Consider the following 19,534-nt stretch of genomic DNA (forward strand, 5'->3'; position numbering starts at 1 on the left):
CCGCCGCCTCGGAGAGAGCCGTTGTTGGTGGGCCGGAAATACGCAGGCCGGCGCGGGCTCCTGGATGCCGCGCGACGGCCGCGCTGCAGCATGACCCAGTCGGTGGTCATACAGGGTAAGCCGCCCCGGGAGGGTGGGGATCCGGTCGCCGCCGAGGCGAGTGGCCTTGTTGCTGCCTAATGTCTATTCTCTTACCTTCCTGGGCGCAGTCGGCCAGTGCGGAAACCAGATTGGCTGCTGCTTCTGGGACCTGGCGCTGAGGGAGCACGCCGCAGTCAACCAGGTACCGTCCCCGCCGCGCGGGAGACCGCCATGCCCTCCTGTCCCCGAGGCTCTTCCAAAAAATAGGAATTAATACTCTGGGAGCTTTTATCTGGCCGATATAAGTTGTATGGGATCTTCTTGGTAAAGGGCAAACTGGTTTTTAAACTTCTGTTGGCGTTAGACACAAGAGTCCAAACGAACACTCGCTGGAGACCTTAGTCTTAAGGTTCCTTAATTCTCAGGGTTGCATCTTTATCAGGGTTCTTGTGAGGAGCAATGAGATAGCATATGTGAAAGTACTTTGTAAAATAGGCATCATGTGTGGCATTATATTCCTTAATTTAACCAGTCAGCTTTTTAAATGATCACCAAGAATACAGGGAAAGCTCTCATTTGATGCACCTGCTCTACAAGTTCTGTGGGGACGCCTTTTCTCGGTACCTTCAGCTGCACTTAATCCATAGATCTCGCGGTATTTGCTCTTCTCTAGATTGGAAGAATCAGTATAAGCATTTTATGATTGTTTGCTTTTTCTCATTGTAGCCGTATGCCGGCCTTTAAAGTATTGTGGGATTATTAAATTAAAAGGACTTCGTTTGGGAAAGAGGCAAAACGTAATCAAGCGCTAATAAATGTGTTTTTTTTTTTTTTTAGAAAGCGATTTATGATGAGGCAATAAGCAGCTTCTTTAGAAATGTGGATACCAGGTAAGATGGGGTTAAAGTCTGTCACATAGCTTAATTATTTTCATGTCAGCAGTTTGGGAGAAAATTCTTCAGAGGATAGTAAAAGCAGTTGATGACTGTAAAGAAGTTTTTTGGCTTTTTTGTTTGTTTTTCTCATTATTGAAAGCATATTGTCATTCTCTTGTCATTAAATGGCATTAGGCAGAGCAGGACAACAGGTTTCCTTTTAAAGCCATATGAAGGAATAAAAAGAAACTTTAGTGTGCTTAATTTTAACTTGACCTTGAAATAAAGTTTCACTAAAAGGAATGCTGAAAATTTCCCTGAGAGTGTCTTGTTAGTGCATTTAATAATGGCTGACTTTTGAAAGAAAAATACATTGTTTACATTTCTGTGATATTACTTGTGGTCAGGAGTATTTGCTCTACAAATAGAATGTGCTAAAAAGGAGCAAAGCAGTTGTTGTCAGATTAGTTTTGTTTATTTAATAAAGGGTATATGTAAGTATATATCTTTTACCTGAAAGAGTAATTTGACATTCAGGGTGTGTTTCTAAGCTTTTAACGTTAAATCATGAAGTTCATGCATTTTCAAAATGCTTAATAAAACTAAACCTGCTGGGCTTGAACTGAAAAATACATACTTTATATCCAGTTTTAATCTAATAAAGATTTCAGTTCTAGTTTGAATTAGTTGGTTAGGTGTTTGAGGCAGTTATCTCCCTGGGAAGGCTAATTAGGCCCGACTTCCTTAGTGAATGTCAGAGTCTGACCCTCAGGCTTGCAAACTCAGAAACTTGGATGACATCTTGAGAATGGGTCCAGTGCTCTCTAGTACAGGCAGATAAACCAAATTCAGATAGGAAATTACAAAGCAGAAAGTCAATGTAGTCATGGACAGTAGGAGCTATAACTCGAAAAGACTAGACACCCATTTTCTTTCAAAAACACATTCTCTTCTGTAGGAAATCTATCAGGAGAGCTAAGTAATAAAAGGTTACTTAGTGACCATGGAATCAGACCAAGGTAAGTTAGGTGTATTACCTTAATGACTGGTGTTATTTATCTTTATTAATATGGAGATATCTGTCACATAGACTAGATTACCTGTTGTTTGCAAACTAGAACATCTTCTCCCCTACATACTATTAAGGGACTCAAATTTACCTTTGTAATACTTCCTTGTAGGTAGTATTCTAACTAAATCTGTACTTCCATTCCCTCTGTAATACTCCTTTCATTGAATATTACATAGTTAAGACTCAGCTGGAAGCCATTCTCTCTTAATCAGGTGACTTTACCTAACTATTCTCATCTACTCGGTTCGTTTTATAATTTAACCTGAGAGCATACTTATTTCTCCAATATCAAGTTTGAGGAGAAGAGCCTTGGCATCTTGCTCTTCTTTCCAACGTAGTATCAACACATGCAGCATCTGTTCCACAAGTTAGTACAAAAATTCTTTTTCAAAAATAAGACCAAACCTTTGTATATACTTCTTTATTTGAGGAAATTATCATACCTTTTTAATGGCATGATAGGAATTTACCTATACCAGGGGTTGGCAAACCTTTCCTGTAAAGGACCAGATAGTAGATATTTCAGGTTTTGCAGACCATAAAGTCCATATCACATCTCCTTGAGTCCGCCATTGTAGTGTGAATGCAGGTATAGATAGTACATAAACAAATGAGTGTGGCTTTGTTCCAATAAAACTTGTTTTCACAAGTAGCTGGTCAGACTTGGCCTGAGGATTATAGATTATCAACCCCCGACCTATAGCATCATCTATTGCTCAATTCAGCTTCCCTTCATATATTCTGTCTTGTAAACTATATTGACTTGTCCACTGTTTGTAGTCATAGATTTAGTTACTTTGGTGACTTATCTTCAACATGAAATTCTAGGAACAGCCTTAGATACTCAACTGTATATAACTAGTATGTTAGTTGATGTGTGTCTGGCTACAACAGAAAGCCTCACTAATGTTGGCTTAAACAATAGATGTATCCAGTTATGTCACATACAAAGAAATCTGTGTTTAGAGACGTGGCCTAAAGACCAAGATACTGTCATATTGTTTCTTGTGTTGGTTTTTTGTCGTCATGTTTTTTTTACTTCATAACCATAAAATGACAGCCTCCACTGCTAGGAATCCCATCCAGATTCGTGTTCAAGGTAGGAAAAAGGACCAACTGCATCTGGTCCTTTTTATCACAAAGCTTCCCAGAATATCTCCTTTTTATTTCATTACCCAGAACTGGATTACATGACCAGCCCAAACTACAAAGAAAGCCAGGGAAATAAGTACCTCACTTTTTCAGCCTATTGGGAGGTGGGTAAGGGAGAAGGAGATTACGAATGGCTTCTTTGTTGCCTTTTGTGTCTGCCTCACTTGGCCTATAAGTAGCTTTACTGTGTGAATAGAAGTTAACTTTATTACCTGATAGCACTATTAGCATGGAAGATCTTATGACCTTTTCTCATCTTTTATCTTTCAGAGTGGTTGGTGATGGTGGCAGTATTTCCAAGGGGAAAATTTGTTCTTTAAAAGCACGAGTAAGTCTTATACACTTGGATTCTTACATTGCATGTGTTTTTAAAATAACTCTACTTCCGTAACTATCATAAGAATAAAATTTTAATTTAACTTCTCAAAATAAAAAAAAGGTATTTGCTAAGCCACATTTAATATAAATATAATTAAGCAGACATTTGTGTCTCCATGAAACTTTAGGGGGAAAATTTTGTGCTTAAAATTTTGTGTGTAAAATTTTGTGTAAAGCACAAAAGTAAAATTTTGCGCTTACTGCATATTTGGCATTTTTTCTAAATGTTTTAGGGGAAATATATGTCTAGATAAATGATAACAAAAGCTTTTCTTAACTCTAAGCCTAAAATACATTTTAATGAAGGTTAATTTTCATATAAAAATGATGAAAGGTTTATTTGCACCAGAGTTACTATTCCCAGTACAAAGCATAGATTCAACCACATTCTAGTGAATACATAACATAACCATGTAAGACCTCCTGAACAAAAATACTTCTAGTCAATAGCCCATATTTAGTCTTAATCTCATTGCAGTTAACACTTCTCTTCTTTGATTGTGTCTCTGCAACAAACTGCTTTTTCCAACTGTTGATCAGTAATGTTTGACTGTGACAGAAAAGAAAGGCAGTTTTGGTGCTGTGGAAGTAATTGAGATGATAAGGATCAGACCGGGAGTAGTGGCTGAAAAAGTAAAGAGCAGTAGTGTTGTAGTACCTGGGAACCATCACCTTGTATCTGTGGTCTCCAGTGTCCTTGGGAAACAAATTTAGGGCAGAGACTATGCGCTTGTAGTCTGTTAGGATAATTGATTAACATTTGGTATAGTTCATGCCTTGGAGAGTGCTAACATCCCAATCCAAATCTTGCTCAGAGATAAAGAAACATTGACATTTCCTAGATTTGAGCTCTTTCCCACCACCCTACCAGTGAGCAAGTTGGGAAATGGAGGAAACACTGCTGGAAGAGAATAAATCAGCATGTTTCTATAGCCTTTGGCTTTTTTCCTAGAAGGCTCTGATCACTGAAGAGTCTAGGCTTCAAAAGATAATTTGGTGGCTGGGTTCCTCCACTGTGTTAATAGGCAAACACTCAGAATTTTGTAAATCCTGTGTTACAATTAAGGGGAAGCTCAAGGGCCTAAAAGCTATCACCAGGTAGCTCTGGAAGAAAATAATAAACATCGAATCTTGGAAGTTGTGACTCCAGGTCTTGGATGGCTAAGTGAGGAGTCCAGAATAATTCCTTGTAATTGTAATTAATTTCCTATGGAAAAACAAATCAGAGGTCTTATGTGACTAAGGAAAGATTGAAAGAGTTACAGACTGTCAGGGTTTAATGCTAAGTGACTATGACAGTGATGATTCTCTCAAAACTGACTTCAGGAGGTGCTTGAATGTCAGTTTGTATTCTGTATTCCCCTTCCTTTGCCTGATTGCAAAGTAATTGAAAGCATGACTTAAATATGTTTAATCTTCCACAAATCATCTCAGTAAGTCTATTTTGGAACAAGGACAGTAGAAGCTAATTTTGTTCTTTTTTGTAATCTTACACAACAGTGAAATCCCTCTTACATGGTTGATCAGGTGTTAAAGTCAGCATTTAAGATAAAAATTGCATATTATCAAAAATATCCTTGAAAATCCCTAAAATTGCCAAGAAATTACCCTGTATAGTCCTGTGTATGTATATTGATGCTGTATTTAAAGGAACACATTTATAAAACAGAATTTTACAGTCTTTCTAATATACCACTGTAATATGATGATATAACATGTGATATTACTCAGCCATAAAAAGAAACGAAATTGAGTTATTTGTAGTGAGGTGGATGGACCTAGAGTCTGTCATACAGAGTGAAGTAAGTCAGAAAGAGAAAAACAAATACCGTATGCTAACGCATATATATGGAATCTAAAAAAAAAAAAAGGTCATGAAGAACCTAGGGGCAGGATGGGAATAAAGACGCAGACATAGAGAATGGACTTGAGGACACGAGGAGGGGGAAGGGTAAGAGGAGGGGGAAGGGTAAGCTGGGACAAAGTGAGTGGCATGGACATATATACACTACCAAATGTAAAACAGCCAGCTAGTGGGAAGCAGCTGCATAGCACAGGGAGATCAGCTCGGTGCTTTGTGACCAACTAGAGGGGTGGGATAGGGAGGATGGGAGGGAGACGCAAGAGGGAGGGGATATGGGGATATATGTATATGTATAGCTGATTCACTTTGTTATATGGCAGAAACTAACACACCATTGTAAAGCAATTATACTCCAATAAAGATGTTTAAGGAAAAAAAGTGGTATGCTATCATACAATTAGAAATATATTTCTAAAGTACTGTGTAATAATATTTTAATTGCCAGCTTACAGTAGCGTACTTAATTACACAAATAATTGAATTCACAGAATTTAAATGGGCATAAATTGTGACTTCACTGTAGTCAGTACTCAGTAAGTGTCAAACTTGACTGTCTCCCTTTGATAAAATAATAGAGCATAGAGTTTGGTGGTTAAGAGTGAAGATTCTGCAGCCAGGCTAGCCAGGTTTGAATCAGCTCTACCACTTCCTAGCTGGGTGATCGCAGCCAAGTTATTTAACTTTTCTAGGCCTCAGTTTCCTCATGTGTAAACTGGGAGTAATTACAGTACCTATGCATAGGGTTGTGAGGATTAAATGGGGTGATACATGTACAGTGGCATGTAGTAAGTGCTTAATGTTACATGCTCACCAGCACTGAAAAAGCCCATAAATCAAGCACTTTCTCTGTGACACTGAATCAAAGGCTTAGGTTAAAGGGTACCCTAACATCATTTCAGATTACTTTTTTCAGCTTTGCTTTTTTATTTATTTAACTCTATTTTACTCTTTCATTCTTCTTCCTCAGTGTAGAAAATATAGAAAGTAAAGTACAAAACAGTGGGGACAGAGGGTATATAATTCTACTGCCAAACTATCTCTGCTTACATTTTGCTGTATTTCCATCCAGTCTTTTCTATTTGTCTTTCCATAGCTAATTTTATGTTTTATTTTCTCATTTTCTTCTTAGTAATAGAGGTTATCTCCCATGTCAATAAAGTTTGTGATATTTAGTGAGTTTGTGAATTTAGATTGTGAGTTACTTAGGGGAAGGGACACTGTTGTCATCTTTGACATCTATCCGGTGCCTTGGCTTTGCATGTAATAGTAGTTTACTGATTTGATTTGGACAGTTTTCGGCTGTGATTCATAAAGAGCAGCATGGTTATTCCTAGTGACCAAATACATTAATGAACCCTACATTTATTGAGAACTGTTTCTGGTTAAGGTTACCTTCTAAACTTCTGAGACCTTGTTCTCAAGAAATTTATAGTCACATAAGCATATAAATAAAAGAATTTTTAGAAAATCAGAGAGAATTATTCAGTTCCTTTTTTTCCCTCTTATTCTTAGGGTAAGAATTTAGAATCCATCTTTTCATTGGATTCCACATTTGGAGCAGAGTGAAATTATTTTTTAAGTTTTATAACAGACTGCACAAAGAGAGTCAAAGATTTGATCAAACTTAAACTATAAAAAGAACAATGCAACTTCAAGCTCAAAAATTCTTTTTATTTACAGAGTGACTAAAGAAAAATATGCTAATTACATTTTATTTGTCTTTCTCAGGCTGTCTTGATTGACATGGAGGAAGGGGTAGTAAATGAAATTCTTCAGGGACCATTGAGAGATGTATTTGATAGTAAGCAGCTCATCACTGATATTTCTGGCTCAGGGAATAATTGGTGAGAATATGCTGGATGTAAAAATTAAATGTCATCTGAAAAAAATGAGGAATCTTTCCTTTATTCTGATAGGTCCTGCTGACATGAAAGCAAGATACTTGCCATACCTAACTCTAGGCCTTTCAGCCCATCATCTTTTCCTTGATACATGATGGTGTTCACAATGCTTGGAAGCCATCTGTATCCTAGTTGTTTCTCTTTTTTTTGAAAAAGATGAATCATGAAAAATTGATTTACTAAATTTCTCGTAATTTGATTCTTGCATAACTGCTAAGTAGTGACAAAAGTTGTATTTTTTTTTGATATGTAGTTCCACATTTATATATTCTATAGAATTCTTCACTTGTCCATAAAGATACAAATGAAAGATTATTCACTGAAACATTGTTTTTAACATCAGATAATACTCAACAGGGGCTTGTTTAAATCAATTATAGTATATCCATACAATGGAAAATCATGCAACTCTTATAAAATGTAACAAATCTGTATGGAAATTTTCTAACATTTTAAAAATCAGAAATATTAAGGCACGGAACAATGTGGCTAGCATACTAATTTGTATATGAAAACCCTTACCTTTTTCTTTTTAACATCTTTATTGGAATATAATTGCTTTACATTGTTGTGTTTCTGCCGTATAACAAAGTGAATCAGCTATACGTATACATATATCCCCATATCTCCTCCCTCTTGTGTCTCCCTCCCATCCTCCCTATCCCACCCCTCTAGGTGGTCACAAAGCACCAAGCTGATCTCCCTGTGCTATGCGGCTGCTTCCCACTAGCTGGCTGTTTTACATTTGGTAGTGTATGTATGTCCATGCCACTCTCTCACTTCGTCCCAGCTTACCCTTCCCCCTCCCCGTGTCCTCAAGTCCATTCTCTATGTCTGCATCTTTATTCCCGTCCTGCCGCTAGGTTCCTCAGAACCTTTTTTTTTGTTTTTTAGATTCCATATATATGTGTTAGCATACGGTATTTGTTTTTCTCTTTCTGACTTACTTCACTCTGTATGACAGACTCTCGGTCCATCCACCTCACTACAAATAACTCAATTTCATTTCTTTTTATAGCTGAGTAATATTCCATTGTATATATGTGCCACATCTTCTTTATCCATTCATCTGTTGATGAACACTTAGGTTGCTTCCATGTCCTAGCTATTGTAAATAGTGCTGCAGTGAACATTGTGGTACGTGAGGCTTTTTGAATTATGGTTTTCTCAGGGTATATGCCCAGTAGTGGGATTGCTGGGTCACATGGTAGTTCTATTTTAGTTTTTTAAGGAACCTCCATACTGTTCTTCATAGTGGCTGTATCAAATTAAAAGTTGTAAGTATTTTTATAAACTGTTCTCTTACCTATAGTATTTGACTCTGTCAAAGTTTTCCCATCAGTCAGATTTAATAGAATTGATAGAGATGCAAGCCAGACCAGTGTCCCAGCATTCAAGGTCAGTCTGAGGCTATATTTGGCCCTTAAATATATAATGGTCTCTTCTCCTTAATGGGAAAAAAGCTCCAACAGTGATCATTTTAAAGTTTACACTGACACTGGTTTTGCTGTTTTTTAAAAAGTAAGTAGGTTCTTGTTTGCCAATCTAATATTTGTTATTTAAATTATTTGCAGTTAGTCCCTCAGGTTTATAATGTGTAATATTGTGTAATTTTACTAAAGCATGAATTTGAGTCTTGTGTTCTGGGAGACTTATTTGGGGAGAACCAGTCACTAAAATAAGTGAGTCCACCTAACCATCCAACCAGCTTTCTCTAATTGTCGTATAACTTATTCTGCAACTTTTGAGTTACACCTGACTACATGTTGTGTGGAAATCGTTCTTACATCATAATAATACTTGCAAATTTGGGCAACCAAAAAGGCTTGCAGAGCCTCATGAATATCAGTTTTCTACTGTGTGGCATTTCATCTAGTAATAACATGATATGACCAATATTTTTTTCATGTTTTAAACCAAAGTAGGTCAGTTTAAAATTTTTTATTTTTATGTCTTTCTAGTTCACCACATTCTGCTTTTTAATACATGAAAGATAGTGCAATCAGTTTACTTTCAATGAAGATGAGAAAAAACAAACTAAAAACTTGTTTTGTTGTAATTATACCTTAAGAGCAGATAAATTTTAAAAACCATAGTTTAGGGCTTCCCTGGTGGCACAGTGGTGGAGAGTCCGCCTGCCGATGCAGGGGACACAGGTTTGTGCCCCGGTCCGGGAAGATCCCATGTGCTGCGGAGCGGCTGGGCCCGTGAGCCATGGCCACTGAGCCTGCACGTCTGGAGCCTGTGCTCCGCAACGGGAGAGGCCACAGCCGTGAGAGGCCCGTGTACTGCAAAAAAAAAAAAAAAATTTTAATATCCATTGATAATGAACTATTTTATCAGGATATTTGAGGATTATAGGTATATATATTTGTTAAATTATCTTCCTATATCCTTGAGATATCATAATATGATTTATTGATGTTAAACAGGAATAGAATTTACTTACTACAGTAAAAATACTTTTTGAAGCTTATCTATAGTCTTTTCATTTAGTTCAGAAATAATAAAATCTTGAAATAATAAATGCAAGGATTTTTTTAAAATCTATATTCTTTTTTCCAGGGCTGTGGGTCACAAAGTGTTTGGCAGTCTTTATCAGGAACAGATTTTAGAGAAACTCAGAAAGTCAGCAGAGCACTGTGATTGTTTGCAGTGTTTTTTTATAATACATTCCATGGGAGGAGGTAAAATTATTTATTCATTTGTCTATAACAATGTGAAAATGCAAGTGAGAATTCATTTTGCCAACATGTCTTGTTTTCAGACCTTTGCTTAATAAATACAGAACTATTAAGAATTAAGAGTATGAATGTATGTACATAACAGCTTTTTATCTTAAATTTTTGTCAAATTGTGTCCCTCTGACCATTTTTTAAAATTTAAACCCTTTTAAACAGTCAGTAGAAATGAATCTGAAAAAATTTTTTCTTTTATCTTTAGTAGAAGGTAGATTTCAATATAAGCTTTTTGGGAATGCTGCCTTTCTCCTAAGAGCTTGCTTGTGCAGTTTCATATGCTGACTAGAACTAAGTATTTGTGGCATATTCATAGATACGTTTGCAAAAGAATATCAGTACCCTTTCTTTAACCACCTTCAATACTTTCTTGTGTCCAATAAGAGAAATAAGTAAAAGAAATCCTCTTAGTCAACTCCCTTAAATCATTCCTTACATGGTAATTAATCACCTTGACCTAGAATAAATGATCTGCATTGCTTTCTTTCCCAGGGAAGCCTGTACCTTGCAAGTGAAGTATTTTGCTCCCCTGTTCCATGAAGTAGAAACATATCATAATTTGATAATTTCAAAAGAGAATTAGCCTATTTTAAAAGAAAACTTTGCCATGCTTTTTTCCTCCAAGCTGAGATTAAGATTTTTATAGTCAGCAGGTTATGTACAGTTGACTTTCTTATACGTATCTGTTATTCAGTATGATAGCATTTGAAAATTAAAGTTAAAATTGCTATGAAACCATGCCTTTAGAAGACCATCATAATTATTAATTAAGAAACTAATTTTCAGGGCTTCCCTGGTGGCGCAGTGGTTGAGAGTCCGCCTGCCAGTGCAGGGGACGCGGGTTCGTGCCCCAGTCCGGGAAGATCCCACATGCCGTGGAACTGGTAGGCCCGTGAGCCATGGCCGCTGAGCCTGCGCTCCGCAACGGGAGAGGACACAAGAAACTAATTTTCTTTATACTGGTATAATTAACCTGCAGATTTTGAGTAAGTTTTCGAAAAAAAACCAATTTGATTTATAGTCCATTATGGTGCTTTTTATATATCCCTCCATTAGTCAGAATCTCAGTAGACTGTACTTTATTCATAATGCACTGAAAATGGCAAAAATACTTTAAATAATAATGAAGGCTAAAAATGAAGTCTTTTCCCACATCTAATCCCTAATCTCTCTCCTCACAGATAATCAAGTTTGCCAGTGTCTGTCCTTCCAGATATTTCCTGTGCCCATTGTGTGTGTTTTTACATAAACAAGATCATGAAATACATACTATCCTGTAATGTTTTCACTTTAAATCTTTCCTGAACATCTTTCATCAGCTCTGTCCAATTGTGAGAATATGTAATAATTTTTAAAGTCAGTTCCTCATTGATGGATGTCGAGTTATTTATGGTTTTTAGCTACTACATAAAATTCCCAGCGAACATCTGGTACCTATATCTTTGTTCATTTGTGCCACAATAGCTGTAGGCAGTATTCCTAGAAATGAAAGTGGAACCAAACAAAGAAAATGTACATTTTAAGTTTGGGTTGATATTACTAAATAACCTTCCTACATTATTGCATCAATCTGTATGATTAGCAGCAATTTATAAGAGTTTATTTCCGGGCTTCCCTGGTGGCACAGTGGTTGGGAGTCCGCCTGCCAATGCAGGGGACGTGGGTTCGTGCCCCGGTCCCGGAGGATCCCACGTGCCGCGGAGCGGCTGGGCCTGCGCGTCCAGAACCTGTGCTCCGCAACGGGAGAGGCCACAGCGGTGAGGGGCCTGCGTACCGCAAAAAAAAAAAAAAAAAAAGAGTTTATTTCCCGACACTGTCACCAACGCTGAGTATTATGAGACAAAATCTGTCTAATACAATATGTTCAAAATTATATTGCTTTAATTTGCATTTTTTTTTTTTTTTTTTTTTTTTTTTTTTTTTTCCGGTACGTGGGCCTCTCACTGCTGTGGCCTCTCCCGTTGCGGAGCACAGGCTCCGGACGCACAGGCCCAGCAGCCATGGCTCACGGGCCCAGCCGCTCCGCGGCACGTGGGATCCTCCCGGACCGGGGCACGAACCCGTGTCCCCTGCATCGGCAGGCGGACTCTCAACCACTGCGCCACCAGGGAAGCCCTAATTTGCATTTTTTAATTAGAGAAAAGGTTGAGCATCTTTACATCTATTTGCCATTTGATTTATTTTGAGTTACAATTTATATCCTTTGCTCATTTTTCCATTGCATTATTCATATTTTTTTGTTGTTGATTTGTGACCCTCTTTATTAAAGAAATTTAGTCCTCCATCATGTTTGAAGATTTTTTCTCAGTTTGCCTTTTTATTTTGTTTGTTTTTATATATACATAGAGAGAGGGGAGTTTTGTTTATTTTTAATGGAATCAAAACTATCTTCTATAATGGCTCTGGTTTTTTATAATACTTAGAAAGTCCTCATTAAAGATTAACCCAAAAATCTCCCTCGTTTTTTTTTTTTTTTTTTTTTTTTTTTTGCGTTACGCGGGCCTCTCACCGTTGCGGCCTCTCCCGTTGCGGAGCGCAGGCTCAGCGGCCATGGCTCACGGGCCTAGCCGCTCCGCTGCATGTGGGATCTTCCCGGACCGGAGCACAAACCCGTCATCATAGCCTTTTAATATTTATCCAAATGGGGTTAGAGCATTATTGGCTTATAAACGTTTTCTCATCTGGACAGCAAGAATACGTTTTATATTACAAACCAACACACACACAAACATACCAAACTAAAACAAAAGATTATTTACCCACACTATATGTGACATACTAATATTTCTTCTGCGTTTCATTTAAGAAGAGAAAATACTGGTCCTAACTTTATAAATTAGTTTCATAGCCCACTGATGGTTTACAAGCCATAGTTTGAAAAGCACCAGGGTAAAGGATTCCAGTTTTCTCTCTTTTAGTTCTTAAAAATATCTGAATTTATATATATGTAACTGTGTGTCAGAAAATTACCTTAATGAAATTCTTAGAGTTTCTGCTTTTAGATAGATAGTAAAAAGGTTTCCTCTTTGAAACTTTTGTAATTCAAGTTTGCATTTTTTACTCTTCAGTCAGTTCTTTTGACATCATAGAGATATAACTTGAATGTAAAAAAGTGTAAAATATAGAAAGGCCTCTCATCATCACAGTCAGACCCAGAGGTTGAATTCATGACTTTAAGTCTCACTACCTATATTGTCTTCATTTCTTTATCTGAAATTAATTAGTTAATATATAATCACAGGAATAAGTTTGAAAATTGTATGTCTTTAATACATAGGTTTTAACACAAAAACAGAATTCCGTTATATTCTGAACCATTTATGCTGTTTTCTTTTTGAAATCTTAATCTTCAGGAACAGGATCTGGACTTGGCACATTTCTTTTAAAGGTGCTTGAGGATGAATTCCCAGAAGTATACAGATTCGTGACTTCAATTTATCCTTCTGGTGAAGATGATGTCATAACCTCGCCTTATAATAGCATGTTGGCAATGAAGGAACTTAACGAGCATGCAGACTGTGTGTTGCCCATTGACAACCAAGTAAGAAATGGCATTGTAATATGTATACATTCAATCCTGTGTTATGCTTATGTGTGTACGTGAAACAGTCTCTTCACTTTTCAGCCTTCCCATCTAAGAGAAAAAATAAGTTTAAATTGCTTTTTTTTGTCTTTTTCTTCCTGGTAGAATGTCATTTATATCCTCTCTTCTTAATCGCTTCTCTCCCAATATTTTTTCCCTTAAAAGTCTTTATTTGACATCATTAGCAAAATTGACCTCATGGTGAATTCTGGAAAGTTGGGTACAGCTATAAAGCCAAAGAGTCTGGTTACTTCAAGTGCTGGAGCTTTAAAAAGCGGCAGGAGAAACCATTTGATGCAATGAACAACATTGTGGCAAATTTGCTGCTCAACCTAACAGGTAATCCGTTTGACAGTGTACTTAAGGGCAGTTAAAAAATTTCCCTTGCTTTTGATAATGTTTTGCAGTAGCATTTTTTTAGTTATTCTGAGTTGTAGAAGCTTTTTTAAAAAACTTTATTTAAAATAAAGATTTTAGTTTGTCTAGTGTTTTCAGATCTTGGAGTAATAGGCCAGAATTTTATTTTCTCTGACTCCAGAGGATCATTTTTTTTTCCCCAGGTACGTTCCATGGAATATTAACAGATGTTAAATGGTAAAGGGTTTTGAAGGAGATACACTTGAGAAACACTTGGTTAGACAAAAACAAACTTGGTTGTTTTTTTTTTTTTGCTGCGAAATGTCTTAACCTTTTAAACCAGCTAATCTATACCTCTTTATTAGCTGGTCCAAAATATTTCTTCGACTTTGATCTAAAAAATTGCTTTGGCATTATTATATTCCAAATTGTAGAGCATGTAAGCAAATCCCAGGGGAATTTAGTAAGGTTTGTAGAATAAATAACTGTTGAACTGTATGTATTTAATTCAATCTAAAGTCTGTTTTAAGTAAGATTTTTATGTAGGTAATTAGCAACTGTAGAGTAGTTACACTTCAGATAATCCTGAAATAAGAATTGCTGTAGATGTTATGTTATATTTTGATTATCTTTATACACGATGTTCATGATACTAAATTTCACTAATACAGAAAAAAAGAGCATATATTCTCTAATGGAGTACAGCGTACAAAAAGATGTAGGAAAGTGCCTGCTGACTAAATCAAGCTACATTAAGTTAAATATTTTTCATGCTTTAATGTTAATTTTTTAGCTCTGCAAGGTTTGAAGGATCCCTTAATATGGACCTTAATGAAATCAGCATGAATTTAGTTCCTTTTCCTCAACTGCATTATCTTGTGTCAAGCCTAACACCTCTGTATACACTGGCAGATGTTAACATTCCTTCTCGAAGGTAAGATGTAGTAACTTTATTCCAATTACTTGAGGGCTCAAATTACTTTAAAAACAAACACATTTTTAAGAGAAAAGTTTATAATAACTAGTTATTTCTTCATACCATTTTCTTTGTGAGAATTATATAAAATATAGGTGATGACAGCCATTTTTCCATTAAGTGAATGGTTTCCTTGTTTAGAAGTCATTGTTTAAAAATGTCAGTATTAAACTATTTGAAATTAAATCTAATAACTAAATTTTTAAGCTTATGAAAATTAATAAAGATATAATTTTTATTGAAAAAGATTTAAAGGCTTTGAAGTCTGATGTACTTAAATATGAATGCTAATTCTATCATTTACTAGCTACAGAACCTTGGGCAGGTGACGAACTTTTAGTTTTTCTCATCTTTAAAAATGAGAGTCAGAGTACCTACCTCATAAGCTTGTTGATATATTAAATAAGAGTATCTTTTAAAGCTCTTACCCCAGTCTAGCACCATAGAGGGTTTACAGATATTACTCTATTATAGCTATTATGTATCACTTCCAGGACACCTTGTTTTATAACTGTGTCATTTTTAAGCATAAAACTTACATCAATTTACTTAACAAAAATGTAGTTGAAACATACTCTTATCATATACAGTGATGATGAGCTTGAACAGGTCACACTGACATTCACAGTTGACTGAGGGAAAAGGTCTTGTCAAACTCTGCTAGAGGAAATTATGTAAATGATAAAGTAAAAACTAGATTACAGATCTTTTTAATAGTTTAAATTTTGGCAACATAATTCTATACTGTGGGAATGTCACAGTAATACTGATTAACTCCTATTTGAGCAAGTAACAAGTAACTGACTATGCCAACTAATAGGTGCGGTCTCTTTGTGGGATGCTGATGAGCTTAACAAGTTAAGTGACTTGCATAGTTTATTGAACATGGAAATCATCATTAAATGACTGCTTTTATTATCAGCCCAGCATATTAAAAATGAGTATATTTAGTAAAAGGTACACCTTTAATGTGAACACATAGAATGTAACTTGGTGCTAAACTATTTACTGTACAGTAGTGATTATCCAGACATTTAAAGTTACTCCTTAAAAAAATAAAGACATGTAATTTCTAATTAAATTCAGCATAATTCTGCTTGGTGTGTGTGTGTGTGTGTGTGTGTATACATTTTTTTTTCTTTTTGGTTGTGCTGGGTCTTAGTTGTGGCAGGTGGGCTCCTTAGTTGCAGCTTACCAGCTCCTTAGTTGTGGCATGCAAACTCTTAGTTGCAGCATGCATATGGCATTTAGTTCCCCGAACAGGGATTGAAACCAGGCCCTCTGCATTGGATGCGCGGAGTCTTAAGCACGGTGCCGCCAGGGAAGTCCCGTGCTTGGTATATTTTGATAAAAATAATAGTGTCAACATTTAAAATGTTTATTTATATATTTATAGCTTGTTGCAGGTTTGTTCTGTAAGGAAACTTAAGAATGTTAGACTCTTAAGGAACTTATCACAGTGTTCTTTCTAGCTTTGTGGGGGTTTTCCTTTTTTATTTTCTTTTTGCTTCTACTGTACTATAGGTATTTCAAAGGCTGCCATATCCACATATGGACACGTTTATCCTTGAGCAAACAGTAAATTGTTTTTAAATTGTACTATTAAAAGGCACAGTTTTAAGACTAATTTCTTATTAGTAGTTTACAAACAACTGAGAATGGTTTTTGGATGTGCTTCATATTAATAAACGTCATCTAGTCCATTTTTATCCATGAAAATGACAAAGCACATATTAGAGTGTGTATATTAAATTCCTTGTTTGTAATGTAAAGAGAAATATCCCAATAACTATAAATAGTTCCTTGCTAGTTTTTATTTTTTTTTTGACAAAAGAATGAGTGTGCCTACTTGTTGTATAGTGGTTCTTAACTTTTTCTGGGTTTCCTTGACTTCATAAAAATGCCCAAAAACACATCCCCCCCAGAAAAAATTCCCCAAAGCTCACCATCCACTAAGAGAGTCCTCTATCCTTCTTACTGTAGAAGAATCAGGATAGAATGTAAGCTCCATTAGAGTCAGAAATTGTTGTTGTTGTTCACTGCTGGGTCTCTTGCACCTAGAATAGTGTCTGGCACATAATAGGCGTTTAGTAAACATCTCCTGAATGAATAGGCAGCATAGTGTAATGCATCTAATATGACCCCAGACTGGGGTCATATTAAAGGCCTAGGAGCCTGCGTATTATTAGATATATCTTCCTCTCTTTAGAGGAATGATAAAAGAATGAAGTTAAAAGACTTCATTCACTTAAAAGCCTCCCTTTTCAGGAATAGTAGTATAGAGTAGTGTCTTTTTTGGAGAGCCTAACATTGTCCTTTGATAGCTTCCTCATTATTCCTAAGTAATTTATGATATATTTTATAGACAAAGTAATCTTAATGTAGTAGGTTTTTAATTAGTTTTGATAGTTCTGATACTACGAAGTAGATAAGCATACTGAACTAAGTAAAAATGACACAATTTTCAGAAATTAGTACTACAGAGCTCACTAATGATGTAGTCAATATTTTGTAGCTACCTGAAATCAGGTATATATAAAATATATTGCAGAAGCTTTTTATTCCCCTAAAAAAAAATATTGCGTGATTTTCTCTCATATTTATCCAGATTGCTTTGAGGAAATGATAGCTGAGATTCAGAATATATTTGTGTGTGAAGTTTATTTACCTGTAGATGACTGTCTTTTCATTTTATAGTTACACATAGAAGAAAGATGTAGTACAGTATTTTGTATAAACAGTGACTGTCTCATTGTTTTAGGTTGGATCAGATGTTTTCAGATGCCTTCAGTAAAGATCACCAGCTAATTCGAGCTGACCCCAAACATAGTCTCTACCTCGCCTGTGCCCTCATGGTTAGAGGAAATGTACAGATTTCTGATCTTCGCAGAAATATTGAAAGGTTCAATTTTATATTTTTCAAGATAATATTATGTGTACTGTTTGTTACAGTGTAGCATGTAGTTAAGAAGCACTGTGAACTTAATTGAACTGTGACTTTGAGCAAGCTACTTAGCCTCTCTGAGCCTATTTTCCTCAAATGTAGAATAAGAATAATAATAGTACAGAGTTGTTATTTATGTTAATTATGTTATGCACATTAAATGATGAGATGTTATTTTCTGAAAATGTTCAGGAAATTTAGCTATTGTTATTGTTTTTATTACCACCGCTACTACCACTACACTGCTTCTAAGTTTGTTTTACTATTTGACAGTCTTATTTTTTAGGAAAACTGCTCTATTGAATTACAAAGTAAGGAAAATTATAATACCTTCATTTCTTTTCATCCCCAGATTTCTAACGTTAAGGAATGTGTTTCTAGCTTCTTGAATCACCATTACGGCCAATTTAATGTCCCTTAGTTCACTGTTAGACTGTACCATAATACTGCTAGTATTAAAAAATAGGTAACTTACATTATATACTAAGCACTTAGAATGGTACCATTAGTAATGTCCCAGTTTAACTAATGTGAGCTGCCATAATATGGCAGATATTTTAGTACCTTAATTCTTACCTTTGAGTTTTTGCATCTCAGATTAAAACCTTCTCTACGGTTTGTCTCCTGGAATCAAGAAGGCTGGAAGACCAGCCTGTGTTCAGTACCTCCTGTGGGCCATTCCCATTCATTATTAGCTTTAGCAAACAACACATGCGTGAAGCCTACCTTCATAGAACTGAGAGAGAGATTCACGAGGCTCTACAGAAAAAGGGTAATTATCAGTACACCTTTTTAACTATATGTGTTTATTTTGGCTATTTAAGATGTGTGCTCAAGAATTAAAGTAACACAAATCAGGTGTGATCCTGCCTGCTATATCTTATACCTGTGTATTGATTATAACTGAAGAGGAGAGGCTTACTCAGACTCCAAATGAGAAATCTCATGGGTTTATAGGATTTAGATTCTCATTTTTCTTGTAAAGCTGAGTATGAACTATCATTTTAATATGAATATTTACATTATAGTTGTATTAAATTTCCTGAAAATGGTCAAGATCATTCAGTTTTTTTATTTATAGGCTCATCTTCATCACTATCTACAAATTGAAGGGATGGAGGAAAGCTGTTTCACAGAAGCCCTGTCATCTTTATCAGCACTCATACAGGAATATAACCAACTGGATGCCACAAAAAGCATGCCTGCAGAGGAGTTACCTAGACTAAGCGTAGCTGTGTGAAAAAGAAACCCCAAAGATACAATTTCTTTTTCTTAATTTCACATTTTTTGTCCCCTTACCTTTCTATTTTAGAATTTTTGTGATTCAGAAAGGCTGATTTGTGTTTTTCATATTGGGAAGTTTTTGTCTTTGGAGTAGTTTCCATTTAATCACAGTTTGTTGATGATCCCACTGTGTGAAATTAGCCAAGTCCTAGTGCCTTGACTTTAAACATCTGTCTTCCAAAAAGTCGTGTTTTCTAAAATTGAGAGAACAGAGTTCTTCAACATTTTATTTTATTTATAGTCTCATATGTAGGCATTTATACAGAGATAATGTCTTCAATAAGTCTTGTACAGATATATTTTTTGTATTTATTTATAATTTATGTCTT

The 19,534-nt window shown here is 35.8% G+C and overlaps 1 protein-coding gene across 1 annotated transcript; it reads left to right on the top strand.

The window, feature by feature from the left end:
• The first annotated feature begins 7 nt into the window (after positions 1 to 7).
• Positions 8 to 19,407, top strand: TUBE1 (tubulin epsilon 1). The gene is given in 13 exon segments (XM_032651517.1): positions 8 to 115; positions 210 to 283; positions 919 to 971; positions 3,451 to 3,508; positions 7,151 to 7,266; positions 9,889 to 10,010; positions 13,415 to 13,602; positions 13,810 to 13,909; positions 13,912 to 13,990; positions 14,795 to 14,935; positions 17,739 to 17,879; positions 18,519 to 18,693; positions 19,003 to 19,407. Coding segments are annotated over 13 exon segments (1,431 nt in total). The 5' UTR covers positions 8 to 90; the 3' UTR covers positions 19,162 to 19,407.
• Positions 19,408 to 19,534: the final 127 nt, after the last annotated feature.

This window comes from Phocoena sinus, chromosome 12 (genome assembly GCF_008692025.1).
Source record: "Phocoena sinus isolate mPhoSin1 chromosome 12, mPhoSin1.pri, whole genome shotgun sequence".
NCBI classification, from domain to species: Eukaryota; Metazoa; Chordata; class Mammalia; order Artiodactyla; family Phocoenidae; genus Phocoena; species Phocoena sinus.